The sequence below is a fragment of the Puntigrus tetrazona genome, chromosome 22 (assembly GCF_018831695.1).
Source record: "Puntigrus tetrazona isolate hp1 chromosome 22, ASM1883169v1, whole genome shotgun sequence".
Taxonomy (NCBI): Eukaryota; Metazoa; Chordata; class Actinopteri; order Cypriniformes; family Cyprinidae; genus Puntigrus; species Puntigrus tetrazona.
The window spans coordinates 5,327,286-5,355,270 of NC_056720.1; the positions used below are offsets into that span (position 1 = coordinate 5,327,286).

The 27,985-nt window shown below is 37.6% G+C and overlaps 3 protein-coding genes across 7 annotated transcripts; all 3 read right to left on the bottom strand.

Moving 5' to 3' along the window:
* LOC122327315 (oocyte zinc finger protein XlCOF6-like) lies at positions 1–14,649 on the bottom strand. Of its 3 annotated transcripts, none has more exons than XM_043222587.1 (7): positions 14,536–14,649; positions 8,066–8,168; positions 7,812–7,989; positions 7,631–7,686; positions 5,340–6,748; positions 4,369–4,446; positions 1–2,641 (listed from the first exon to the last, which is right to left on the bottom strand). In XM_043222587.1, exons 6-7 carry the CDS (start codon positions 4,421–4,423, stop codon positions 177–179), a joined length of 2,520 nt encoding a protein of 839 aa, XP_043078522.1. In that variant the 5' UTR covers positions 4,424–4,446; positions 5,340–6,748; positions 7,631–7,686; positions 7,812–7,989; positions 8,066–8,168; positions 14,536–14,649; the 3' UTR covers positions 1–176. The 3 variants fall into 3 exon arrangements, with proteins under 3 accessions (XP_043078522.1, XP_043078520.1, XP_043078521.1); XM_043222585.1 differs by having other exon boundaries at positions 4,369–4,466; XM_043222586.1 differs by having other exon boundaries at positions 4,369–4,466; positions 5,340–7,039.
* On the bottom strand, positions 9,439–24,284 carry LOC122327308 (gastrula zinc finger protein XlCGF57.1-like). Of its 3 annotated transcripts, XM_043222576.1 has the most exons (4): positions 23,076–23,181; positions 21,879–21,958; positions 17,551–20,322; positions 9,439–10,802 (listed from the first exon to the last, which is right to left on the bottom strand). In XM_043222576.1, the coding sequence occupies exons 2-4, from the start codon at positions 21,931–21,933 to the stop codon at positions 9,760–9,762; spliced, it is 3,870 nt and encodes a 1,289-aa protein (XP_043078511.1). In that variant the 5' UTR covers positions 21,934–21,958; positions 23,076–23,181; the 3' UTR covers positions 9,439–9,759. The 3 variants fall into 3 exon arrangements, with proteins under 3 accessions (XP_043078511.1, XP_043078510.1, XP_043078508.1); XM_043222573.1 differs by lacking the exons at positions 9,439–10,802; positions 23,076–23,181 and adding an exon at positions 24,154–24,284 and having other exon boundaries at positions 16,952–20,322; XM_043222575.1 differs by lacking the exons at positions 17,551–20,322; positions 21,879–21,958; positions 23,076–23,181 and adding an exon at positions 14,536–14,668 and having other exon boundaries at positions 9,439–11,033.
* Positions 23,930–27,828, bottom strand: LOC122327319 (zinc finger protein 260-like). Its single transcript, XM_043222593.1, has 3 exons — positions 27,629–27,828; positions 26,900–26,976; positions 23,930–26,384 (listed from the first exon to the last, which is right to left on the bottom strand). The coding sequence occupies exons 2-3, from the start codon at positions 26,952–26,954 to the stop codon at positions 24,109–24,111; spliced, it is 2,331 nt and encodes a 776-aa protein (XP_043078528.1). The 5' UTR covers positions 26,955–26,976; positions 27,629–27,828; the 3' UTR covers positions 23,930–24,108.
* Between the last annotated feature and the right edge of the window lie 157 nt (positions 27,829–27,985).

A 27,985-nucleotide genomic window follows, 5' to 3' on the forward strand; every position in this document is an offset into this window, starting at 1 on the left:
TGAAGTGATTTCCTTGCTTTATTGATTAAAATTGGTCTAACTCCAAACGTTAAACTCTACAAGCCGAATAATCAATGAAGATACTAATTAATCTGTGAAATTATCAACAAATATCTGATTAATCATTCCAATAATCTCAGATTAATCGATTATCAAAATAATTATTTGATGGACCCCTATCTCGCACCTGGAAGTACAGGATCAGAACATAAACTACTTACTCTAATTTCAGATGTGCAGACATGTAATTTATGAGAGATTAGAGAAGATAACTGAGTGAAACTCTTCCCACATGAATGGCATTGATGCGGTTTCTCTCCAGTGTGGATCCTCTGGTGCTGTTTCACTCCATTGTGAGTTTTCTTGTGTTGGTAAAGGGCTGCTCTTCTTATGAAACTCTTCCCACACTGATCACATGTATACGGCTTTTCTCCAGTGTGGATCCTCATGTGTTCTTTAAGAGGTGGCTGAAGTCTGAAACACTTCCCACATTGATCACATGTGTACGGTTTCTCTTCGGTGTGGATCCTCATGTGTTCTTTAAGAGGTTGCTGAAGTCTGAAACACTTCCCACATTGATCACATGTGAACGGTTTCTCTCCAGTGTGGATCCTCATGTGTTCTTTAAGAGGTTGCTGAAGTCTGAAACACTTCCCACATTGATCACATGTGTACGGCTTCTCTCCGGTGTGGATCCTCATGTGTTCTTTAAGAGGTTGCTGAAGTCTGAAACACTTCCCACACTGATCACATGTGAACGGTTTCTCTCCAGTGTGGATCCTCATGTGTTCTTTAAGAGATTGCTGAAGTCTGAAACCCTTCCCACACTGATCACATGTGTACAGCTTTTCTTTATTGTGGATAATCATGTGTCGATTAAGCATTTCTTTCAGCCTGAAACTGCCCCCACACTGATTACATGTATATGGTTTCTCTCCGGTGTGGATCCTCATGTGATTTTGAAGGCTTTCTTTTCGTTTGAAACTTTTCTCACACTTATCACAGGAGTATGGCTTCTCTCTACTGTGGGTGTTCTTGTGTGCTATGAGGGTTCCTCTTTGTGCGAAACTCCTCCCACAATGATCACATGTATACGGCTTCTCTCCAGTGTGAATCCTCTCATGTATTTTCAGATAATCAGACCGTTTGAATCTCTGGTCACAGTGTGAACACTTGTAAGGGGTTTCTGTAGTGTGAACTGTCTGGTACAGTTTTACATCACGATCAGTCTTCCCGCACTCAGAGCATGCATGATCCTTCCCTTTGCTGTGTGTTTTCTGAGTATGCAGATAAACTTTAAAAACATTTGATTCTGTGAAACTCTTTGCACACTGATCACACATGTGTATCTTCTCTCCAATGTGGATTTTCATATGTTTGTTAAGGTTTGCTTTTTGTCTGAAATTCTTCCCACAGTGATCACATGTATATGGCTTCTCTCCATTGTGATGAATCATGTGTCGATTAAACATTTCTTTTAGTCTGAAACTCTTCCCACATTCATTACATGTATATGGATTCTCTCCAGGGTGTATCCTCTCATGTATTTGCAGATATTTTAACCGTTTGAAGCTCTTGTCACAGTGTGAACACTTGTAAGGTGTTTCTGTAGAGTGAACTGTCTGGTGCAGTTTTAGTTCAGCATCTGTAAAAAATGTCTTCTCACACTCAGAGCAAGCATGGTCCTTCACACCGGTGTGTCTTTTTTGGTGTATTTTTAATGCACCCATCTGACTAAAACTCTTTCCACAAATATAACATATGTAAGGCTTGTCGTTATTATCATTCAGATGGTCCTTCAGGAAATATGGCTTTTGGTCAGGTGGTCCTTCAGGAAATCTACTGCTTTGGTCACAGTTGTCTAGTCTTTCTCTAAAATGAGTAAGCAGGTGTTTTTTAAAACCACCATATTTTTTAAAACTCTTGCCACACTGATCACATGTGTGTTGCTTTTCTCCAGCGTGGATTTTCATGTGTACAGAAACAGCTCCTTTTTGTTTGAAACTCTTCCCACACTGATCACACGTGTACGGCTTCTCTCCAGTGTGGACCCTCATGTGTTCTTCAAGGGGTTGCTTTAGTCTGAAACTCTTCCCACATTGATCACATGCGTGTGGCTTCTCTCCAGTGTGGATTCTCATGTGTACAGTAAGAGCTCCTTTTTGTGTGAAACTCTTCCCACATTGATCACATGTGTATGGCTTTTCTCCAGTGTGGATTTTTAGGTGTACATCACGGTATTCTTTTCGTGCAAAACTCTTCCCACACTGATCACATGTGTATGGCTTCTCTCCAGTGTGGATCCTTGTGTGTTTGTTAAGAGAATCTTTTAGTCTGAAGCTGTTTCCACATTGACCACATGTGTATGGCTTCTCTTCAGTGTGGGTATTCATGTGTTTTATAAGGTTATATTTTACTGTGAATGTCTTTTCACACTTATCACACGTGTACAGCTTGCCTTGAAGATTATTTTTTATGTCAATATCTCGAATTGGCTTGCATGAGAGATTCTTTTCATTCTGAGGCCATATGTCATCTCTTCCTTTCAATGAGTATCTCCAGGATATATCTTCAGTTTTTATATGATGGTTCTCCCCCTCTTCAATCAATTCTTTGATTTCCTTGTTCTGTTCTATAAGGTCTAAAATTAAAATAAAACATTTTAGTGAAAAAATCCAAAAGCTGTTCAATGTAAGTTCCTCAATGTTTTGTAATCATGCTGATAAAGTGGTGTGAATTATATGATTTTCATACGACTAGTGTGCAATAATTCAAAGTCATATTTTTTCAAAAATCCATTTTCAAATCAAAATAGCCAAAAACTTAATTGCTTTGCCACGGGCAAATTGTTTGAGATATCAATATCACAGATTTTGGTGGAAAATCCTCAGGAGTATATAAACTTCTAGAGCTTTATTCTGCTCTTAATCTCACATTGCTACCTGTAATAAAGACACCTGTTCACAAAATCAATCAATAATTTAGATTCCAAACTCTTCACAACGACCAAGGCCCCAAGACAACTGGTGATACACTGGTGCCTCAAATCTAATGTATATCTAACCAAATCTTTCACAGACCATCTTGCAACATTAACACATATGGCCAAGACAATCTGCTGCAGTTCAAACAGAGCATGAGAACGGGGAAGAAAGGTGATTTTAAGTGACTTTGAACGTGGCATGGTTGTTGGTGTCAGACGAGTTGGTCTGAGTATTTCAGAAACTGCTGATATACTGGAATTTTCACGCACAACCATCTCTAGGGTTTACAGAGAATGGTCTGAAAAAGAGAAAATATCCAGTGAGCGGCAGTTCTGTGGGCGCAAATATCTTGTTGATGCCAGACGTCAGAGGAGAATGGCCAGACTAATTCGAGCTGATAAAAAGGCAACAGTAACTCAAATAACCACTTGTTACAACCGAGGTATGCTGAAGAGCATCTCTGAACGCACAACACATCAAACCTTGAGGCAGATGGGCTACAGCAGCACAAGACCACACCGGGTGCCACTCCTCTCAACTAAGAACAGGAAACTGAGGCTACAATTCACACAGGCTCACTAAAATTTCACAATAGAAGATTGGAAAAACTTTGCCTGGTCTGATGAGTCTCGACTTCTGCTGCGACATTCAGATGGTAGGGTCAGAATTTGGTGTCAACAACATTAAAGCATGGATCCATCCTGCCTTGAATCAACGGTTCAGGCTGGTGGTGGTGGTGTAATGGTGTGGGGGATATTTTCTTGGCACAGTTTGGACCCGATAGTATCAATTGAGCATTGTGTCAACGCCACAGGCTACCTGAGTATTATTGCTGACCATGTCCATCCCTTTATGACCACAGTGTACCCATCTTCTGATGGCTACTTCCAGCAGGATAATGCGCCATGTCATAAAGCGCGAATCATCTCAGACTGGTTTCTTGAACATGACAATGAGTTCACTGTACTCAAATGGCCTCCACAGTCACCAGATTTCAATCCAATAGAGCACCTTTGGGATGTGGTGGAATGGGAGATTCGCTTCATGGATGTGCAGCTGACAAAACTGCAGCAACTGTAATCTCTGAGGAATGTTTCTAGTACCTTGTTGAATCTATGCCACAAAGGATTAAGGCAGTTCTGAAGGCAAAAGTGGGTCCAACCCGGTACTGGTAAGGTGTACCTAATAAAGTGGCAGGTGAGTGTATTCATCCATGCTGAACAGCTGAGCCTCAACTCAATGTAATCATCAAAATAATAAACCTCTGTAACATGTAACTTCATGTCTTTTCTCTACTACAATTTTTTATTTATTTTCACATGATTTTTTGGAACGGCTTATGAAGTTACATAACTTTACTGAAGAAACAAGAACATACACCAACCTGTTTGTTGTTCAGTATCTTCCTGTTTTATCCTGCTGGGTTCTGGATCAGTCATGATTTCGGCTTTCTTTAAATAAACTGTTATGGGAGGAGCAGATCTGCCAAATTAATAAATAAATCAGTCATTAATTTACACACTTAAATCATGTTGTTTCTGTGTATTCCACTATCAAGCTAAAATGTTATTTCGTTTGTTTTAAAATTAGTTTACATGATTACTCTAAATCTTAAAATTTAAATTCCCATGTTATCTGCATGTCTACTCTCAGGGTTTTTTTCTGAACTTGAATTGTTCAGCTCCAACTGTACAGATGTCGCTAACAGGTCTCTATCACACCTGGCTCTGATTAGCCAGATAACCTTAATATCAAACTTCAAGTTAAAATCTAAAGGTGGCCTATGCATAAATTAATATAATTAGCCTATTAATCAAAAAAAATGTATTACAACAAATTAAAATGCTAGGGTGTATTAACAATTTGGAAGGAATACATTAAATACACAAACTTGCCTAGTTTTGGTTACATACAGGGCAACGTGGACTCAGTATAAAGCTTCACTTCACAAACATGTGTTTTCATAACCTGAAGAAATTACATTTATAGAATGAAATTTGGCCAATAAATAAAAGTTGGTGGGTCTGTTTCATCAGTGCCCAAAAGAACATCTTTCCACTGTAAAGTAACATATTTAAATGCCCAAAAACAAATCATAATGAAACTCCTCAATCTCTCTCTCGCGGGATTCTGTTGGGTCTTAACGCCTTCGGTCACCATGCAACGTTTGCCTGCGTAAACGTGATAAAACGATGTCTTAATAACGGGACGATTCGGAAAGACTGGCTACAGAAGCGGCTTATTTTAGAATAGATGCGCACAGACGTCCCACAATTAAAAACAAAATGGTCCTGTAAAGTACTGGTTTAACGAACTGTATTTTTTATAATTGTATAAATATACGAATGGCCTCACCTCAGACGACTCAAAAGATGTGTGGTATTACTTTCGCCTTCTTCGTCGTCTTCTTCTTCGAGGTTTACCGGCGGGTTGCATCCAAACGCGTTGCATTACCGCCACCTTCGTTATTTTCCTGCAACGTGGGCTGTGTTCGAAATGGCACACTGGCTGCTTACTGTCCACTATACAGTGCACACTGCGTGCTACTTTTTAAAGAACAGCGTGTGAAACGGTATACATTAAGCAACACGTGTTTCAGACTAGACAGTTATAGAGGCCCTAGAGCTATAGAGGTTTGTTACCTTACAAACAAACGTGCTAACAGTTCTTACAGAGGTTTGTTAATAGGCTCATAGTAGTAAACAAACATTACAATATCGTCCAATTTAACTAATTTAATAACTGATAAACTTGACACATCTGACAGAACTGAATCAACAAAGAATTATATTTTTGCAGTTACTGAAATTGGAAAAAAGTGATATATTTTAGTTACACTAAATGCAAATAATGATAAATTCTGTTTACACAAAAATAGCAGCATTTTCTTTACCAGTGGGTGCGTAAATAGTAGTTAGGAGGCAGATATAGTTACACATCAGTACTGTAATACATTATAATACAGTATGCAATAAGTATAAATTATCATCTCCATTTTGTTGGATAAACGCCAATTTAAAAACCTACAGCTATAAGCACACCTAATACCACTATATTATTAAAGTAGTGCATTAAAATGTGCTGGATTAAAAGAAAACAAATCAGATTTGAGTACATTATTTCAGAAATTATTATTTTTTTGTACGACTAAAATAAAGATGATAAATAAGTGAAACTCTTCCCACATGGAATGCAGTTATAAGGCTTCTCTCCAGTGTGGATCCTTTCATGCTTTTTCAAGGTTTTACTTCACTGTGCATTCTGTGGTGCAGTTTCAGTTCAGCATCTCTAAAGAAAGTCTTCCCACAATCAAAGAACATATTCGTCACAGTTTTATGCCTTTTCTGATGTATTTTTAAAGTGCCCAACTAAAACTCTTTCCACTCAAAGAACGCATGTAAGGTTTCTCCTTTGTATGAGCTTTAAGGTGGTCCTTCAGCCCTGTTGACCTAAAAAATCCCGCACTGATCACAGGTAAATGGTCTTTCTCCAGAATGACGACACAGGTGAGTTTTAAAAGTGCATGCCATTCTAAAACTCTTTCCACATTGACCACGTGTGGATTTTCATGTTTCTTGTCAGGCTTCCATTTTCTTTGAAACTCTTCCCACACTGAGGGCAGGTGAATGACTTTTTGCCTCTTCTTTTCAATAAATATTTTTTAGTCTGTGAGCGACTCAAAGATTTCTTAGTAGTTTTGGCATGATGATTTTTCTGAGCCGCTCCTCCCAGTTCTTCAATCTCCTCATGACCTTCATTCAGACCTAAAATGATAAAATTAGACAATTTGTATACATTTTACAAATAAACTGGTAAAATTTGGAAGTGGAATGCATGAACACTTGACGCCCGGCTCATATGCTCATGCAGCATTGTGAAATTTAGCATTCGTATAAACAAACATGTCAAGGTAAACTATCCTGTTTCCACGCCAGATAATATTTAGGACCCATTCCGGATGTCAGTGACAATGCAGTCCAACTTTACACTGCTCTCCACCATGCGATCCAAGCTTCTTCTAATACCCTCCTTCTCCATGTAGTAGCTTCCCCGTACTTGGCGTGTTGTGTACAAACACACAAACATAAAATGTATATGTAATATCGCCATAAATTACATGTTTATTATGAAGTATGTATGAAAAGTCTCTTCTGCTCTGCGTAAACTGTTAATTTTTGTATAAAATGTCATGCAAAATTCAAAATAAATAGTCTCTTAACAGAAACTCTGAATCATTGAAACAAGTAGTTTTTAAAACTTAAGCCTTAATCCATTATATGTTGATAAATTAAAAATGACCATATTGCCCTCACACTATTTGGTCTTTTCAAGTTGGTTTGAATAAAAATGTGAATTCATTCTTTGCCACTAGGTGCCACTTTTGGAGAGTTAAAAGGTCACAAACATTGCTTTAAATAAAATCAACTAATTGCCAGAGGGGTTTGGACAAATTAATCATTAAACAAATTGTGTGGGAGTCACTGAACAAATAAGGTGCATTTTTTGACCTTGCATGCATCTCATCCTGTTGCTTGTGACTCCCAAAACCAAAATGTGAGCCTTTCATAGCCCATAATACAGGCACTTTAAGCAGCTGTACACGAAGTCCATATATTTTCAAATACCTGCACCAGCTGTATATCTACCTCATTGTTGGTCTGCAAGTCCATCATGGTGTAGCTCCCATACTTTGGGGAATGTCCTTCAAATACAAAAAAGAAAAAAAAGTTACTAATAATAAATGTGAAATACAGCAGAGTTATGTATAAGCCTCGTGCAATGCATGGTTGTTTAAATACCAAGATACGTTGAAATAAAAATGTGCACCTTGAGGGTCTGCTTGCATGTCACCACCAAGAATGACATTCCTGTTCTGGCTCAGGGAGTGCAGTCACAAATTTTGGTCTTCATTCCACTTGTGGATGATAGCAGGTTCAAGGTACGTCCTAGCATGCCTTCTAAAAGCATCAAATGTATGCGTTTTCAGGTGCATCGCCCTAAACTCCTTTGAAAATAATTGAACAGAAAAATAATTAGTTGTCTAGCTTTGGTGAATTTGGTGTGCAGCAAAGATATGATACCTTTTGCATCTTCAGAAAGGAAGCTCCACTGAAATAGATGGAAGCAGATAACTGGAGGTTGCCCATAGGTGTGCTGCCAATGACAGGTTGACTCTTCCACTGTCTAAAGAAGTCACAGTGAGGGCACACTTTGGCATTTTCCCACATTTTTAAACCCACATTTAAAAAAAAAATTGTTTAGAATCTCTGCATAGGAAATACATGATGTTTCCAAACAAAAGTAAATATGTAAGCATAGGCAAAAATATCGGCATACCGGATATTGGCAAAAATCCAATATCAAACATCCCTAAACCAAATGATATCTATCATTGCCTATTGGATAATAAACTGTTAGATTTCACATGTCCGAGTTTGAGTTAAATGCTAACAGTTATTCAACTTGCTTTTACTCATTTAGAACACTGCGTTTGGATTCCGACTATGAAGCACACTATTTTAATTCATCTCAATGGATGCGCAGTGCATTTGACACATTGACAACTATCATAAAAGTGCTAATTCGCTAGTTTCAGATCATATTACATGAATATTAATGAAGATAAGCTGATTTTGTGCAGTCATATAAATGTGCTAGTCTGGTGAGTAAAAAAAGTACTTGATTTAAAACTTTTATGATTTTCTAACTGCAACCACTGAATCTCATTAACTGCTTTTTCATAAACTCGCTGAAGAATAAGAAATATGCACTAACCTATTTGTTAGGTCAAACTTCAATGTCTCCATACCACTTTGTATGACATTTTCAGTGTCATTTCAAGTATTCATACCACTTTGTTTTTGCTTTTTATATAGTCATATTTTGTCATGTTGCTGCCTTATGTTAAACTGATGTTAATTTTTTTTTCCCACATCAATCTACACTCAGCATTACTGTACAACAACAAAAAAACAATAAATAAAAACATCTTTGCAAATTTATATACATTAATAAAAAATAAAAAAAAGCTAAAATTACTCCAGTGCATAAGTATTCATACCCTTATCTGGGCCAGTTGAAATTTAGCTATATTAGATATTGTCTTATCATGTTTTTAAACAACATCACATTATACATCACTAAGTTAGTTTTTCACATAAAACAATGTTGATCTGCCATGGTATAAGTCCTTGTAGAGATTGAAAAAATGCCATTTTTGTAATGATGACTGAATGATTTGATATCCAGTTGCCACCACCATGGCTATATGCTTCTCAGACTTTTGCAATGGTACTGCAGGTACTGCCAGCCACAGCTCTCACAAATCTAAATAACTATAGTTTGTAGAATATTTTAGCCTTCTATGTGTTGTGAAATATGCTTTTTTTTCAATTCGAAGCAATGATGGTGTTTTGATAACTTCTGAAGATGAAAAAATACATAACGAGGATAATTCAGTTTACTCAAAGTTTATTAGAAAGGCACTGTCACAAAACTTTGAAGGATTTCATTGAAGGAAATCACTTAATTTGCAACTCCAAAACCGACACAATCAATAAGAATACTGATAAATCTGATGTCTACCCACACTCAAGCATCCTTTACGCCGCTGTGTCTCTTTAATACAACCAACTGACTAAAACACTTTCCACATTAATAACATATGTACAGTTTCAGGTGGTCCTCCAGAAAATTTGCCCTAAAAGATTTTCTACTGCTTTGGTCACGATTTTCTAGTCTTTCTGATTCCAAGGTGATCACAGTGTACAGCTTCTCAAGTGTGGATCCTTATGTGTTTTTTAAGGGTAGATTTTAGTCTGAAGCTTTTCCAACACTGATCGCATGTGTATGGCTTCTCTCCAGTGTGGATCCACACGTGTATGTTAAGGGCTCCTTTTTGTGTGAAACTCTTTTCACAGTGTTCACATTTGTACGGCTTCTCTCCAGTGTGGATCCTTGTGTGTTTTTTTAGGGTAGATTGCAGTCTGAAGCTCTTCGAACACTGACCGCATGTGTATGGCTTCTCTCCAGTGTGGATCCACATGTGTACGTTAAGGGCTCCTTTTTTTGTGAAACTTTTCCCACACTGATCACATGTGTATGGTTTCTCTCCAGTGTGGTTTTTTAAGTGTTCATCACGGTTTTCTTTTCGTCTGAAGCTCTTCCCACATTGATCACATGTGTGTGGCTTATCCCCGGTGTGGATGCACATGTGTATGTTAAGGGCTCCTTTTCTTGTGAAGCTCTTCCCACATTGATCGCATGTGTATGGTTTCTCTCCAGTGTGGGTTTTTAAGTGCATATCACGGTCTTCTTTTCGTCTGAAACTCTTCCCGCACTGGTCACATGTGTAAGGCTTCTCTTCAGTGTGGATCCTGGTATGTTTGTTAAGAGTAGTTTTTTGTCTGAAGCTCTTTCCACATTGGCCGCATGTGTATTGCTTCTCTCCAGTGTGGAGATTAATGTGAGTTTTAAGACTCACTTTTTTTCGGAAGCTCTTTCTGCACTGACCACATGTGTACGGCTTCTCTCCGGTGTGGATCCTCATGTGTTCGTTAAGAGGTTGCTGAAGTCTGAAACTCTTCCCACATTGTTCACATGTGTACGGCTTCTCTCCAGTGTGTATCCTCATGTGCTCTTTAAGAGATTGCTGAAGTCTGAAATTCTTCCCACACTGATTGCATGTGTAAGGCTTCTCTCCGGTATGGATCATCATGTGTCTATTAAGTGCCCCTTTATGTATGAAACTCTTCCCACATTGATCACATGTGCATGGCTTCTTTCCAGTGTGGATATTCATGTGTTTTGTAAGGTTTCCTTTAATTGTGAAAGTCTTTTCGCACTGATCACATGTGTACAGCTGACCTTCAGGATGACATTTGATGTGAATACCAGAATTTTGCTTGCAGAAGACACTCTTTTCACTCTGAGGCCATATTTTGCCTTTTCGTTTCAATTGAGAACTCCATGATGTTTCTTCAGTTTTGACATGATGGTTTCCCCCTTCTTGAATCAGTTCCTTAATCTCCTTGCTCTCTTCTATCAGGTCTAAAATTAAAAGTTAAAAAGTTTAGTAAAAAGTTTTCAGAAAATCTTAAAAAGAAAAAAATCTTAAAGTAAAAGAACTTGTGAAACGTCTCATTCCATAAAGGGGGAACGTAGAATTAATGAATTTGATGAATTAGGATCTCGCTTACAGAGAACCAATCTAGTTAAAGTGTAATCTAAACGAGACCATGCAATTATCGCATCCAGCTGCCACTTATCACAGAGTGAGTATAAGTAGGCAGTGTGTGTACAAGTAGGCATATTCCGCTTTTTCCACTTTGAGGATGAGCATTGTTTAGCTCCTGACTAGGCTCACCACAAGAAGGCCAGTCACTGTTGCTATAGCACTATCCACTCAGTAAGGCTGAATAACACTGGGAAAACATCAGGGGGTGAAGTAACGAATTACAAATAACCACATTACAGTAATTAAGTCGTTTTTAAAAAGAGAATTTTTTGGCCTTTTAAAATTAGAAAATTTTACTTGAGTACATTTTAAAGGTCCCATGTCATGCACATTTTTGGAATTTTATTTTACATGTTGATATCCTTAAGAATATACATTTGTATAAGTATTATATATTAAACAGTTTTCAAGTTTTTGTTCCATTTAGATGTGAATGCTATGGATTCACCGAGACCAAGGCTCTTCGAAGAGACACATGCAAGTGTGCGTTCTCCTTTAAAAAACTTCCTCAGGAATGCGTAGCTATTTAATGCATTTTCCTTACAAATTGTACTTTTAGCATAACAATTTGAGTAAATTAGTAAAATGTATGGCACTTCATTTCTTCTAGAACAACGTGCAATAAACTGTTTTTTGATGTATTAAAAGCGTTGGCACTTGGCAGTCAAAATTAGAAGTACTGGATGACGTTTTTCATTTTTTATGACAAACAAGATAATGTGAATTGCAAAACACACAACATTTTTAAATGTATAAATTGCAGTGTACAGCGTTCATTAAGACAATGTAGAAAACACACCTCAGTACTAACTATGCAATACTCATGACTTACTCTATTCACACTACATTTTTGGAAGGTAATAGTACTTTTACTTTAGTATTAGTTTTTCAGTACTCTTTCGACCACTGGAAAATATAGCCTGTTTGACTTAGGACAGTAACATTGCATAAGTCCCATCCTTCCTGAAAGAGATTTTAGAACACTTACTCATACGGACAACCATTTAGGAAAATTAGAGGTTATAGTTACCCTCTTAAAAGATACCAAAACGTCCTTACACAAGAGGGATCAGCTTAGGTCACTACATGTGGACCCCAGCCACGTCTGACTGCCAAGGACTCTCTGAAGCAGTTATAGCAAGCCAACCTGAAGTTGGGGCGTCTCGTTACTTCTACCCGTTTGAGGTGAGAACACAGGAGGATACCAGCTCCACGAGCCTACACCCAAGATGATGCAACACTTCTAGTACAGTGAGCTTGGAAGCTGAGCGGGCAGGGAACTATCCAATGGGCAATACTCTACTTGGAGAAGGCATTTCACTTCTGCTGGCCCTCATGGCAGACAAAAAGCTGGTCTGAGGTCCAGAAACTTTGTGTCCATTCAACATAGAATCTTAAGGCTCGAACGGGACAAGCAAAGCTAGGTTTGCGTCTGCCTCCACCTGACGCAGAGCTTACAGGCTCACCACCTGATCCCTGAAAGAAATGGTGGGAACCTTGGGCACATACTCAGGCCAGGCCGGTCCTCAGAATTACCTGGGAGTCAGCCGGCCCAAACTCTAGGCACGATTTGTTGACTGAAAATGATTGTGATGGAGTCATGCTTCTCTACCGACTTCTCTTCCACAGGGTCACGGTTGGCAGCAATCACAGCCACATAAACTTTATGGGTGAAAAGAGACAGCTTTCACATCCAAACCTTGCTGCAAGAATGACAGCATGTCTGTCACTACCAGGACCTGCTCCTCGTCCTACCTGTTTAACAACTCTAGACAGTTGATTTGCCAGTGCAGTTGGGGGTTCATTCAAACCCTAGAGACTACATGGCCATTGTACATGGCCCCGCAGCCAGTGGTTTAGGCATCTCTGTAAACCACAGCATGTCTGGGGGGATGTTCTAGGAGCACTATAGCCTGGAGAAATGCAAGGCACAATGTGTGTGGCACATTGCCATGCCCACCTCAGGACTCTGCCATAGAGCCAGTGGTTAAGCAGTTTCATATGAAGCAGCAGTCTATTTGATCGGATCTCACTCCATGCTGAGAAAAGAGATCCTCTCCTAGGAGAGTTTGCTCTTTGCCCAGTTGACCTGAAAGTCCAACCAGCTGAGGTGCAAGTGCACCAAGTTGCTGACTTAAGAATGCGAACACCCTATTCTCTCAGGAGAACAAGGGCTGTCTCTGCAACTTCCGTGAAGACATAGGGCGACAAGCACAGTCTGGAGGGCAGGACCTTGTAACGATATGCTCGCCCTTTGAACAGTGGGTACCTTGGTAAGGAAGGATCAACACATGAAAGTACATGACCTTCAGATCAATTGCTACAACCTTGGGATGGGTGCACCCAAAGATGTGTTTCTGTTTCAACGACTTGAACGTTAACCGGTGAAGGGCCTGGTTCAAGACACTCAGGTCCAAGATTGATCATAACCCACTACATTTCTTTGGTACAGTGAAGTTAGGGCTCTAAAACCCCATCTCCATATCAGCTGGAAGTCCCTGTTCTATCGCAACCAGCACTAGTAGGACTGCGATCTACATACGATCAAGTAACAAGCCTAGGTACTTGCTCTGCCACAGCAACACCAGCGCAGCAGATCTATTTCACAAAAACCAAACACAATAACACTGTCACGTATACTACCATGCTAATCCTACTGAGAACTGTCATGTCATTGGTACTTATCAAGTTATCTGGATAGCTCTTTGCTTCCAAGCTGCATTACAGAGTTCATTGGTTTAAAATGAACAAACAGGAAGCATTCTGCTACTATGTTATTTATGTGAATACAACACTGATGAACAAGTAACAATAATTATTCAATAAATCGATGTGTTAATGCAAATATTAAGTAAATATAATTTATTAATATATCTTTGTAAAGAAACCTAATTGCTGGCTATCTCTGCTCTCTCAAACTACGAGATAATCCTGTATCGACCACCATAGCTCCCCTTAAGGGAGGGGTGAGCGGGCAACGAGTCATTTGTTGCAATTCACCATCTCAACCACTGTCGATAAAATGTACACACTGCACCTTTAAATTGTATTAGATACTATTGTACGTATACTGTTAAAATGTTATTTGCTTTTATTTTCTGTTTTTTCGAACTCATCTGATGTAATTTAAAACAACACTTGAAGACAATACCGTATCTTTTCTTCTTCGAGCAGGTACCACAATCTATCATATTCATCTATCCTAAATTGCTGAGACTCAAATCAATGTAATCATCAAAACAGTAAGCCATTTTAAGTCATAACTTCTGCTTGAAGTTTTAGAAACTTCTTAAAAAATGTATAATATACACCAACCTATTTGTTGTTCAGTATCTTCCTGTTTTATTCCACAGGCTTCTGGATCAGTCATGTTTTCAGCTTTCTTTCATAAACTGTTGTGGCAGAAGCTGAACTGTTGGTAAATTCCTGTGTGGTTGGATGAGCAGATCTGCCAAAATCAAATCAACTTAAATTATCAAATTGATGTTTTCATTAATTCACACACTTAAATCAGGTTATGTTTATCCATCTATCAAAACGTACAAGTGTAAATGTTAAAAAACTCGGTATTTGATAATACCCATGAAGTTCGATTCAATGTACTGATTCCTGTGATACCATTTTAAAGAACTTAAGTGCAAGATGAAGATATTGTTATGCATCCTACGCACATATCTAAAGCATATCCGAAACATTCTGTGCTTTTCTGCTAGAAAATATAGTTCTGAGATGGAACTGATTTCACTTTCACGTTGCAACCAGTGTGCACAAAATTACACGGCTTGGGTGTTAAATAAACAGCAACCGAATAAATGTGCCATCGGTTGTTAATGTTAATCAAAGAACATAAGAAAATCATTTATTGATTTGATTCAGTATCATTTCTAATTGATCAGGATAAATCAATATTTTATTATTGAAAAGAAAGCGAGGAATGCAAACATTATTCTTGTAGACCTACGTAATCGGTACGTAATAAAAATGTATCATCCGTGTTGTCATGATAACTCATTACAAGCACTGGTATCACTTTAGAGTACTGTTCCATCGTTAATAAATAACTACACAGGAACAAATGACTAATGCACTATTAACATTGTAATAGCTACTATTACCAAACAAGATACTCAGACGAACAATTTAGTAAGTGATAGCACTACAGAAACATTGTACGCTGGTTCATAATTATTGTGAATTATGCATAATAATTAATGGTAACCCACTAATAATTTGAGTTACTTGAGTATTACCAAATCTACTAATTACTATCATTTTTCTAAGGGTGAAAGATCATCAGAACTGCCTAATATCAGCTGACGTCATTGTAAGCTTTTGAGATGTAAGATTTTGGATAGTAATGCAAAAGCTTACAAAGATTTCAGTCATTACTAATGAGTTATCATAATCTTCACTTCAGAATACTGATCCTAATAATTAGTAACTCCCTCTAAAGTATTCGGTAATACTTGATTACTAGTGGGTTACCATGACCTTCACTTAAGAATTAATTATACATTATGCATTATCCATATTAATTATGCCTGCAGATAGTAATTCTTAGTAGTTCTTGGGGAGGTATAAAGAAAAGAAATAGTATAAGAAATAGGAAAAGAATAGTAGCTACTGATTAGCTAATAGTGAATTACCACATTCGATTACTTACTAATTCATTAATCAGAGTTTCTTGTTAGTTAGTAGTAGTTACTAGAAGGCTAATATTGCGTTACTCATGTGTTCTTGTGTAGTTATTTATTAATGATGGAACCGTTAACATCTAAAGTGTTACCCAAACGCTTTTTGGGCTTATTCTCACTGCTTAGAATTTCGGCAAATGTGGTTGTCGTGAACGTTACGGTATTTTTCTGGAGTTATATGCGTATTTTCGTGAATTGTGCGTCTACTACAGAACCTAGGCTAAAATGTTATTTCAGTTAGCAGTCGCCAGAAAAAAAAAAAAAGTGTAAATAAAGTTTGCCAGATTAAACAGAACTGTCATTCTAAAATGTAGCTTTAACAAGCTGTATGTTTAGAACTGTATATGAATTCTTACCTCAGAAAACCCGAAGCCCTGTACAGCGTCCAGCCATTTCTTCTGCGGTTTTTGTTGTAAGTAGACGAACTGCATTACCGACATCTACTGGACTGAGGTGTGACTTCATTAAGATATCAGATTTTAATTAATCTACTGTTTAAATAAACTCTATCCTGTTTACAAGCAGAATTCCTTACAGGAAAATCATGACAGCCAAAACAAAACAATCAGATAAACCGTCAAAAAAAATCCAATGGTTTGCTTTAAAATACCATTATGAACCATGAGCTTTTTCCAGTAAAATCATTACAAATTCCTTTTTGTAGTGCGCTTTGGCATGATTCAGCATCCCACCAATACAATCCGTCACCAGTAAACACCATTATAATTTCCATTAAACCATTAAATCCATCCCATTTTCCTATTGTGTTTTGCACGGTGCAACGCGACACGTAAAAAGACAACATTACAACCACTAATTATGTCCCCACTAGATGCCTAGTTTATGAGGAGTGTTACTGTTTTTGTGTCATCACACAAAGACACGGCTTTACTTTATGGTAAGGGACATAACATTTTTGTGCGTGTGTCCAATGAAACAAACAATCTATTGATGACTTCTGAGGAGTACAGAAACCTGAAGAAGATAATAATTCAGTTTGATCAATGTTTATGAAAAGGACACTTTCAAACCTGATGTGATTTCATCGTTTTATTTATTAATTAGAATGGGTATAACAATATTTTCATCTCCAAAATCCAAATAAATCAATAAAGATACGGAATAATCTGCTAAATAATCAACAATTGATTGATTAATCATTCTAATAATTTCTAATTATTCGATTATCAGAATGATAACTTGATGCAGCCCTATCTCGCACCTGGAAGAACAGGATCAGAACTTGAACTACTTACTGTAATTTTAGACACGCAGACATGTAATTTATGAGAGATTAGAGAAGATAACTGAGTGAAACTCTTCCCACATGAATGGCAGTGATGGAGCTTCTCTCCAGGGTGGATCCTCTCATGTATCTGTAGATGTGTTGATCGTTTGAATCTCTGGTCACAGTGTGAACACTTGTAAGGCCTTTCTGTAGAGTGAACTATTTGGTGCACTTTCATTGCACCATACGTAAAAAAAGTCTTCCCACACTGAGCGCAAGCATGATCCTTCACACCGCTGTGTCTTTTCTGGTGATAATTTAAACATTCCCTAAGTTTTTTTCTACTGCGCTGGTTAGAATTAGACGGTCTTTCTCTAGAATGAGTATGCAGATGTACTTTAAGAAAACTTAAATTCTTGAAACTCTTCCCACATTGATCACACGAGTAAGGCGTCTCTCTGGTGTGGATAATCATGTGTCGATTAAGCATTTCTTTTAGTCTGAAACTCCTCCCACATTGTTCACATGTGTATGGTTTCTCTCCGGTGTGGATCCTCATGTGATCATGAAGTTTAGCTTTCCGTTTGAAACTCCTCCCACACTGATCACACGTATATGGTTTCTCTCCAGTGTGGATTGTCATGTGATCATGAAGGCTTCTTTTTTGTCTGAAACTCTCCCCACACTGATCACAGGAATATGGTTTCTCTCCGGTGTGGATTGTCATGTGAACATGAAGATTTCTTTTTCTTCTGAAAGTCTTCCCACACTGATCACAGGTATATGGTTTCTCTCCAGTGTGGACTGTCTTGTGATCATGAAGGTTTCTTTTTCTTCTGAAACTCTTCCCACACTGATCACAGGAATATGGTTTCTCTCCAGTGTGGGTTTTCTTGTGTTGATAAAAGCTTACTCTTCGTACAAATCTCATCCCGCACTGATCACATGTGTATGGTTTCTCTCCAGTGTGGATATTAATGTGATCACAAAGACTTTCTTTTTGCTTAAAACTCTTCCCACACTGATCACAGATATACGGTTTCTCTTCACTGTGGGTTTTCTTGTGTGTAATAAGAGCTCCTCTTTGGGTGAAACTCTTCCCACACTGATCACACGTGTACGGCCTCTCTCCAGTGTGGATCCTCATATGTCGATTAAGAATTTCTTTTAGTCTGAAACTCCTATGACATTGTGTACATGCGTAAGGCCTCTCTCCAGTGTGGATCCTCATGTGTCGATTAAGAATTTCTTTTAGTCTGAAGCTCTCCCCACACTGATCACATACGTATGGTTTTTCTCCAGTGTGGATCCTCATGTGATCATGAAGTTTTTCTTTTCGTTTGAAACTTTTCCCACACTGATCACAGGTATTAGGTTTCTCTCCAGTATGGATTGTCATGTGATCGTGAAGGCTTCTTTTTTGCCTGAAACTCTTCCCACACTGATCACAGGAGTATGGTTTTTCTCCAGTGTGGGTTCTCTTGTGTAGATAAAAGCTTACTCTTCGTACAAAACTCTTCCCACACTGATCGCATGTGTATGGTTTCTCTCCAGTGTGGATTTTCATGTGATCACAAAGACTTTCTTTTTGCTTAAAACTCTTCCCACACTGATCACAGATATATGGTTTCTCTTCACTGTGGGTTCTCTTGTGTGTAATAAGAGCTCCTCTTTGGGTGAAACTCTTCCCACACTGATCACACGTGTATGGCCTCTCTCCAGTGTGGATCCTCATGTGTTCATTAAGGATTGCCTTTTCTGCAAAACTCTTCCCACACTGAGCACATGTGTGTGGCTTCTTCCCAGTGTGGCTTTTCTTGTGCACTAAAAGGTTTCCATTATTTTTGTAACTCTTCCCACATTCATCACATGAGTACGGCCTCTCTCCGGTGTGGATATTCATGTGGTCTTTAAGGTTTCCTTTCTCTAAGAAACCCTTCCCACACTGATCACATGTGTGTAGATTCTCTCCAGTGTGGAGTCTCATGTGTCTATCAAGGTGTGCTTTTTGCTTAAAGTTCTTCCCACAGTGTTCACATGTGGGAGGTTTCTCTCCAGTGTGGATGTACATGTGTTCATTAAGCAGTTCTTTTAGTCTGAAGCTTGTCCCACACTGATCACATGTATACGGCTTCTCTCCAGTGTGGATCCGCTCATGTATTTGCAGATATCCTGACCGTTTGAATCTCTTGTCACAGTGTGAACACTTGTAAGGCGTTTCTGTAGAGTGAACTGTCTGGTGCACTTTTAGTTCAGCATCTGTAAAAAATGTCTTATCACACTCAGAACAAGAATGATCCTTTACACCACTGTGTCTTTTCTGGTGTATCTTTAGTGCAACCATCTGACTAAAACTCTTTCCACATAAATAACATACATGAGGTTTGTCTGTTGTAACTTTCAGGTGGTCCTTCAGGAAACCTGCCCTAAAAAATTCTCTACTGCTTTGGTTACAGTTCTTTAGTCCTTCACTAGAATGAACAAGCAGATGTAATTTAAAACTATAGTATTTACTGAAATTCCTTCCACAATGATTACATGTGTACAACTTCTCTCCACTGTGGGTTTTAAGATGTGCATTAAAGTTTTCTTTTCGTGTGAAACTCTTTCCACACTGAACACATGTGTGCGGCTTCTCTCCTGTATGGATCATAATGTGCCTGTCAAGACTTTGCTTAAGTCTGAAACTCTTCCTACACTGATCACATGTATATAACTTCTCTCCAGTGTGGATCCTCATGTGATTGTTAAGGGGTTGCTTGAGTCTGAAACTCTTTCCACATTGTTCACATGTGTATGGTTTTTCTCCAGTGTGGATCCTCATGTGTACATTAAGGGCAGATTTTTGTCTGAAACTCTTCTTACACTGACCACATGTGTACGGCTTCTCTCCAGTGTGGATTTTTAGGTGTGCATTAAGGTATTCTTTTCGCCTGAATCTCCTCCCACAATGTTCACAAGCATGTGGCTTCTCTCCAGTGTGGAAATTTATGTGTTTCGTAAGGTTACGTTTTATTGGGAAAGTCTTTTCACACGGATCACAAGCATATTGCTTCCCTTCAAGATGACTTTTCGTGTTAATATCCAAATTTTGCTTGAATGAAGGATGTTTCCAGGAGGTTTCTTCAGTTTTGACATGATGGTTCTCCCCCTCTTCACTCTCCCTGTTCTCTACCAGGTCTAAAATGAAAGTAAAAAAAAGTTAATCAAATAAACCATATGATAATAAATGAACCCAATTCAAAGAAATCATTAAAATATATATTTTTTATTGATTTATAAGTTGTTTACATTCAGGTTTACAACCTGTTTTAAACTATTACAGGCATTAGTTTTGGTCCAACTATTATTACATGTTTGATTAATTACATGTCAACAGTTAAAATACAATTGTAAAAAATATGATTTAAAAAATTGTGAACAAGATTTAAATAAATGTAAAAATTATAGTATTTATTTAATCTGACCTCCTAATTTTTGCAATCAGTATAAATGTTTCTCAAACCACCTTTGATTTGTTGAAAACAACATGTTAAAGGAAACTATACTGGTTACTAACCTTTTTAAAGTTTCTAGAACTATTAGTGCAAGTATCTGCTTTTTGGAGTACAGGAACTAGGAATGGTTTTAGATTTAGGAACTTTGTTTGGGGAAAGTAAATTAGGTCTAACCCAGCATTATAAGAACTACCAGTTACGTTTTCAGTGATTGGCCAAGTACCACGACTATCAAAAGCCACAGTCAATGATGCTCCAAAATTATGGAGCTCCAAAAAAGCTGAACTTTAATGGAAGTTGAGAAATATGATCTAAGAATGCAGACCATATTTATTTTGCGTTAGGATGGGGCTGCAATTTCACAATACACAAATTACTGTAGTGGACATCAGTTCTAGGGCTCAGTTTATGGCCGGGGCCCCTCACTAAACACTATAGTGGACAAAGGTTTACTACATTTTGATTGGATCTTGGTGGACTGACATAAGCAAACTGTCTAACGTCATCAGATAAACATACCAGGCAATGGCCAGATAAAGGGCAAGAAGACGACCTTTGGTAAAAAGCCTGGGAATGACAGGGCTTCTCATTGGTCATCCATATCCATTTATAAAGTTCTCAATCCTTATACTGATGCAAACTACAACACACATTTTATACATGACTTGTCATAAAGAGGTGTCAGTGATTGTTTAAGGTGAGTTTTAAACAAAAACATTATTAATCACATACCTTTTCAAATGTGACGATGCTAATTCTATTAATTTTTTTAATTTCAATCAAACTTTATTTAGCTATATTACTTTAATGCTGTATATCGAGTAGTAGACAATGTTACATCCATAAAAAAAATAATAATAACATTTAACAGTGTTAATTCATTTGTACGTCTGCTAAATGACTAAATGTAAATTCATGCTTAACTAATGCACAAATAACACTGAGTTAATATACAAGTCATAATTGTCTAAGTTATTCATTAATGATTGCCGTATTAGCATGAGTCTGTCATGTAAAAAATTATCTCATATATTAATTATTATCAATTAAATGCAGGTGTGCATTATCAGAGGGCAGTCAATTGTTTCACACTCGGTGTGAAAGCACTCACCTCACTTTTTCACATTGCACTCAACGTGACTTCAAAATGCATGTCCTTTCTGTACTGCATTTTTATCCATTATTTCACAGCTTTTATGATTTTACCTGCTTGGTGAAGAATCAAGAATATACACCGACCTATTTGTTGTTCAGTATCTTCCTGTTTTATTCCACATGGTTCTGGAGCAGTCATGTTTTCGGTCTTCTTTCATAAAGATCTGCCAAAATCAGAAACAAATGCTAAACAAATGGAGGCTTAACTTAAAAATAAGCATCATCTTGAAGTATTCTAATAGTTTCGATTGCGGATGGGGAAAGTTAAACTAGATATGCAGTTGCTGGGTCCACACAGATCCAAAATAAATGTTGTCTCAATTGGATTCATTTGTTGGATTAATTGCTTGGCATTCTAAAACAGCAACGCAAGTGTAACGTAGACCGAGACAATAACAAAAACAGACAAAATCAAGGCACATACATTTACTTCATTCAATTTGAATTTTGAACATTTAAAATGTAAAAAACTATTTTCCGGCACCTCTAGAAGAACTGAGGTCCACCCATCAGAATCAGTAGAAAAAAATAGCAGCATGTTTGTGTTCTCAAAAGAAGTAATTAATAAATAAATAAATAAATAAAATAATACATATATAAATGTTATTATCAAAGTAAAATTGTGCCCCTGTATGTGCAGTCAAAAACACAGCCCTGTTTAAACAAAAATCATTAAAAAAATTTAATTCAAATTGTTATATTAAAATATCATGAACCTTTTTGCATTTTTCCAATTTAATATCCCTCCAATAGAACATATCAGTAGACACCATTATAGTTCCATTAAATCCAGTACAATTTCCATTCTAAAATCATTATTATATTATTATAGAAGGTCTGAATGGATTCTGCAGTCCTCGCATCGTTCAATATAAGAGCCACTCAACATATCTGTACCGTATCCTACAATTTATTTCCAAAAAGAACTGATTTCTCAGCAGTAATGTACTTATGAGACGAGATTGTGGATGTATTAAATCTACACATTCTTCTACACCAATCCACCTTATCTCTCAACCAGCCGGCTGAGGAGTCTGCTGGGTCTTAACTCCTTCAGTACGTTTACAAACCAAATAATGACTTGTAAAAATGAGCTCTGTAATAATTCGGAATGAATGGCAACCCTTCTGCTAAGCTAAATGTTTATTTATTTCAGGTAGCAGACGCTAGAAAAGACGCACAAATATAGATGTACCTCATTAAAACAACACAGAAATTACCATGTAAATGTTGTTTTACCAAGCTATATTTGTATATCTGTATAAATACAGATTATCTTACCTCAGTGTTATGGGGCTAGCCTAGTGGTGTGTACTTTTCCTTCTAGTTTTCTTCTTCTTCTTCTTCTACGGCGGACGGCATACTTATTAGTGCTTTACCGCCACCTATGGCTCAATTGGACCAAGAGAGATATAATCCTAATTTGCCTAACAACCCATATTCAATCACCCTTGAGACTTGCACCCGTTTAGTTTCTGTTAATTGCTGAACAGTTATCACGCAAACATTTTGGGTCCACTATCATTTCCGTAGTTTTCCCGACATTGACAACAAGGTGATTTACACCACTACACAAGATTCCTAATTTCAGACCGATATTATGTCCTGATTATTTCCTGAAAGACTTGGTGTTACAGTTTGGAGTGTGCCTGGAGTTCGTCACCCATTATATTCACTTCCCCAATATTGTAACGTAAACGGTATTGCATTTCTACCTGGATTTAATTCAGCCATTTTCTCCAATTCATTCTTTAAATGAATTCTTTCCAATGCGTCACATTAACGTGATGAAAAAAGGTGTTGAAATGATTAACTTGTACATAATCTTACACTGCATGCAGTTGCTCACTGAGAAAACAAACATACAACGCATACATAAGTGTGCATGACGCCCCATGGCCATGGTACAAAAATACAATTAATGCTACTAATAGTACTATTACATTTAAAAAAAAAAATTGCAATGAATCATAACCGTCAGTTGCCACACAATTGACATTTAGTGTTCAATTAGAGATTCATTTACACACAAAAAAGTTAATGTGCATGCCTTCATATATGAAGCTTCTGAGGAGGACAGAAAACCTAAAAAAGGATAATTCAGTTTACTAAAAGTGAGTTAAAAAGACATTGAAGCCATTTCCTTGTTTCGTTTATTAGTTAGAATGGGTGTAACTCAACATTTTACTCAACTCCAAAAGCTGAATAATCAATAAAGATACTGATTAATCTATGAAATAATCAACAAATAGTTGATTAATTGGTCCAATAATCTCTCAATAATCTATTATCAGAATAATTACTTGATGCAGCCCTATCTCGCACCTGGAAGAACAGGATCAGAACTTGAACTACTTACTGTAATTCTAGACATGCAGACGTGTAATTTATGAGAGATTAGAGAAGATAATTGAGTGAAACTCTTCCCACATGAATGGCAGTGATGCAGCTTCTCTCCAGGGTGGATCTTCTCATGTATCTGTAGATGTGTTGATTGTTTGAATCTCTGGTCACAGTGTGAACACTTGTAAGGCGTTTCTGTAGCGTGAACTGTCTGGTGCTGTTTCAGTACACAATTGTGAGTTTTCTTGTGTTTGTAAAGGGTTAGTCTTCTTAGAAAACTCCTCCCACATTGATCACACGTGTAAGGCGTCTCTCTGGTGTGGATAATCATGTGTCGATTAAGCATTTCTTTCAGTCTGAAACTCCTCCCACACTGATTACATGTGTATGGTTTCTCTCCGGTGTGGATCCTCATGTGATCATGAAGGCTTTCTTTTCGTTTGAAACTTTTCTCACAATGATCACAGGAGTATGGCTTCTCTCTACTGTGGGTTTTCTTGTGTGCAGTGAGGGTTCCTCTTTGTGTGAAACTCCTCCCACACTGATCACATGTATACGGCTTCTCTCCAGTGTGAATCCTCTCATGTATTTTCAGATAATCAGATCGTTTGAATCTCTTGTCACAGCGTGAACACTTGAAAGGTTTTTTTGTAGTGTGAACTGTCTGGTGCACCTTCAGTGCACCATATGCAAAAAAGGTCTTCCAGCACATAGAGCAAGCATAATCCTTCACACCGCTGTGTCTTTTCTGGTGTAACTTTAATGCAACCATGTGGCTAAAACTCTTTCCACATAAATTACATATGTAAGGCTTCTCCTTCGTCTGAGCTTTCCGGCAGTCCTTTAGAAATGTTCTAGGGCTTTGGTCACAGTTTTCTAGCCTCGTTCTAGAATGAATAAGCAGATGTTTTTTAAAAACATCACATTTTATAAAACTCTTTCCACACTGATTGCAGGTGTATGGCTTCACTCCAGTGTGGATCATCATGTGTTTGTCAAGAGTTTGCTTGAGCCTGAAACACTTTCCACACTGATCACATGTGTAGGGTTTCTCTCCAGTGTGGATCCTCATGTGTACATTAAGGGCCGATTTTTGTCCGAAACTCTTCTCACATTGATCACATGTGAAAGGTTTCTCTCCAGTGTGGGTTTTTAGGTGGGCATTAAGGTACTCTTTTTGTGTGAAACTCTTCCCACACTGATCACATGTATGCTTCTCTCCAGCGTGGAGTCTCATGTGTTTGTTTAGGTTTGATTTTTGTGAGAAATTCTTCCCACACTGTCCGCATTTGTGCGGATTCTCTCCAGTGTGGAGATCCATGTGTTGATTCAGCATTTGTTTTAGTCTGAAGCTCTTCCCACATTGATAACACGCATATGGCTTCTCTCCAGTGTGGATCCTCATGTGTAAATTAAGAGCAGACTTTTTTCCAAAACTCTTCTCACACTGATCACACATGTATGGTTTCTCTCCAGTGTGGTTTTTAAGGTGCGCATTAAGGTACTCTTTTTGTGTGAAACTCTTCCCACACTGATCACATGTATGCTTCTCTCCAGCGTGGAGCCTCATGTGTTTGTTTAGGTTAGATTTTTGTGAGAAATTTTTCCCACACTGATCGCACGTGTGCGAATTCTCTCCAGTGTGGAGGTCCATGTGTTGATTAAGCATTTGTTTTAGTCTAAAACTCTTCCCACACTGATCACATATGTGTGGCTTCTCTCCAGTGTGGATATCCATGTGTTGATTAAGCATTTGTTTTAGTCTAAAGCTCTTCCCACACTGATCACACATATGCGGCTTCTCTCCAGTGTGGATCTTCTTGTGTATTTTCAGATATTCTGGTCGTTTGAATCTCTTGTCACAGTCTGAACACTTGTAAGGTGTTTCTGTAGTGTGAACTGTCTGGTGCACTTTCATAGCATCATGCGTAAAAAAAGTCTTTCCACACTCAGTGCAAGCATGATCCTTCACACCACTGTGTCTTTTTTGGTGTATTGTTAATGCACACATCTGACTAAAACTCTTTCCACATGAATAACATATGTATGGCTTGTCCTTCGTATGAACTTTCAGGCGGTCCTTCAGGAAGTCAAGATTCTGCTTGAACAAGAGACTTTTTTCACACTCAGGCCTTGTTTTTTCTCTTCTTGTCAATGAGGATCTCCAAGATGTTTCTTCAGTGTTGACGTGATGGTTCTCCCCCTCTTCACTCAGTTCATCAATCTTCTTGTTCTCTTTTCTCATATCTAAAAGTAAAGTTAAAATGTTTAAAAAAAAACATTTCAGAAATTCTTTTAAAAAACGTGAAAAAAAACGTGCAACTTAAGAAAACGTAGTAATTATAAACATTTTGATGCATTCATCCGAATTGGATACATTTGCTATTCTTAAAACCCGCTCTCCTTGGTTACTGTTGCTATGTCTGACAAACAATGCTGCTCTCATACTAAACATTATGTTTTCACACATCCATAGTAAGCATTTTGAGAGGTGTTTTGACAGTTCAGAGCCACCATACAAACAAATGCCAAAAAAAACAAGTTCATCCAATTCGTCTCGCAGCACAAAGCCCTGTAAAGGTCACTGCACAGTGAGTTCACAGAAATTAGTGATCTACTTTTTAAAATTTGGCTCCAGTAATGCATCAAAAGTGCATTGTCGCATTTTGGTGCAATAGGGGCACGTAACCTAACCTGCTGTAACTTGTAACTTCTGCTTGAAGTTTCAGAAACTTGGTGAACAATTAAGAATATACACCGACCTATTTGTTGTTCGGTATCTTTTCGTTTTATTCTGCAGGATTCTGGGTCAGTCATGTTTTCAGCTTTCTGTCATAAACTGTGGGTGGAGGAACAGATCAAAATGATATCAAATTATCATAACACTGCAATTTTCCAAAAAACAATACCCCAATACCCATGAAGTTTGATTCTTGTGTTCCCATATAATAAATATAATAAACATAATACAATTTGGCTTAATTGGATTCATTTTCTTTTTATTAATTGTCTGGCCTTCTAAAACACAAATGTTGAGTCCGAATAGATGTATATGCGACCCTGTTTCTCAAAATAAAAATTTATCTTCTCTCATATTTTTTTTTCTTCAGCCAGTTGAAATGTGGTACAGTTCAGCAGGATTTTTGTAACCTCCACTTCATATTGGCCAAGGAAAAGCCCTGTTAGCAATCATACAAACAAGCAAAAAACATAAAACCACTCAGGTCTTAATGAATTAAATAAATGACTCGTTGCTCAACTTGAAACTGCGATAATTGCAGTAATTGAAGTAACATTACAGTGACAAAACGTTTTATTTAGTTGTACTATTTTAGTGAATGTACAGAACCTCACCCTGCTAGGCTAAAAATGTCGGTTATTAGCAGCCAGAACATAAAATACGTAAGATAAATAAAGTACCAGATTAAAACAAGTAATAGCCCTGTAAAATGTAGCTTTAACAAACTGTACAAGTATACAAATGATCATACCTCAGTACACTCAAAGCTCTGCAACAACAACTTCTTCTTCTGTGGTTTTGCAGACGAAGTGCATTACCGCCATCCACAGGACCGAAGTGTGAATTCATTAGGATATCAGATGGACTGTGTATTAAAAAAACAATAAATCCTGTTCAAGATGAGTTCCTTTCAGGAAAGTCGTGACAGCCTTTACGATATTACTATAGCCGCTATTTAACTATAGGCTATCACTTCTTTCTGAACGCTATACAAATGTCTTCCTTATCCCATGTATCCTGCTAAAAAAAATTTATTGACATTGTCTTTAATAAATCATTTTGGATTTATCAAGTGTGTGTGTGTGTGTATATATATATATATATATAT

What these genes read in the sequence shown, in the direction of transcription:
- LOC122327315 (XM_043222587.1), bottom strand. Translation starts at nt 4,423, where the DNA reads ATGACTGATCCAGAACCCAGCAGGATAAAACAGGAAGATACTGAACAA. An exon ending in AGATACTGAACAACAAACAG is followed by an intron (nt 2,642 to 4,368) that starts GTTGGTGTATGT and finishes TTTTAATTTTAG; the next exon opens with ACCTTATAGAACAGAACAAG.
- LOC122327308 (XM_043222576.1), bottom strand. Translation starts at nt 21,933, where the DNA reads ATGACTGCTCCAGAACCATGTGGAATAAAACAGGAAGATACTGAACAA. An exon ending in AGATACTGAACAACAAATAG is followed by an intron (nt 20,323 to 21,878) that starts GTCGGTGTATAT and finishes CTTTCATTTTAG; the next exon opens with ACCTGGTAGAGAACAGGGAG. An exon ending in GAAGAGTTTCAAGAATTTAA is followed by an intron (nt 10,803 to 17,550) that starts GTTTTCTTAAAG and finishes TCACAATTAAAG; the next exon opens with GAAACCTTACAAAACACATG.
- LOC122327319 (XM_043222593.1), bottom strand. Translation starts at nt 26,954, where the DNA reads ATGACTGACCCAGAATCCTGCAGAATAAAACGAAAAGATACCGAACAA. An exon ending in AGATACCGAACAACAAATAG is followed by an intron (nt 26,385 to 26,899) that starts GTCGGTGTATAT and finishes CTTTACTTTTAG; the next exon opens with ATATGAGAAAAGAGAACAAG.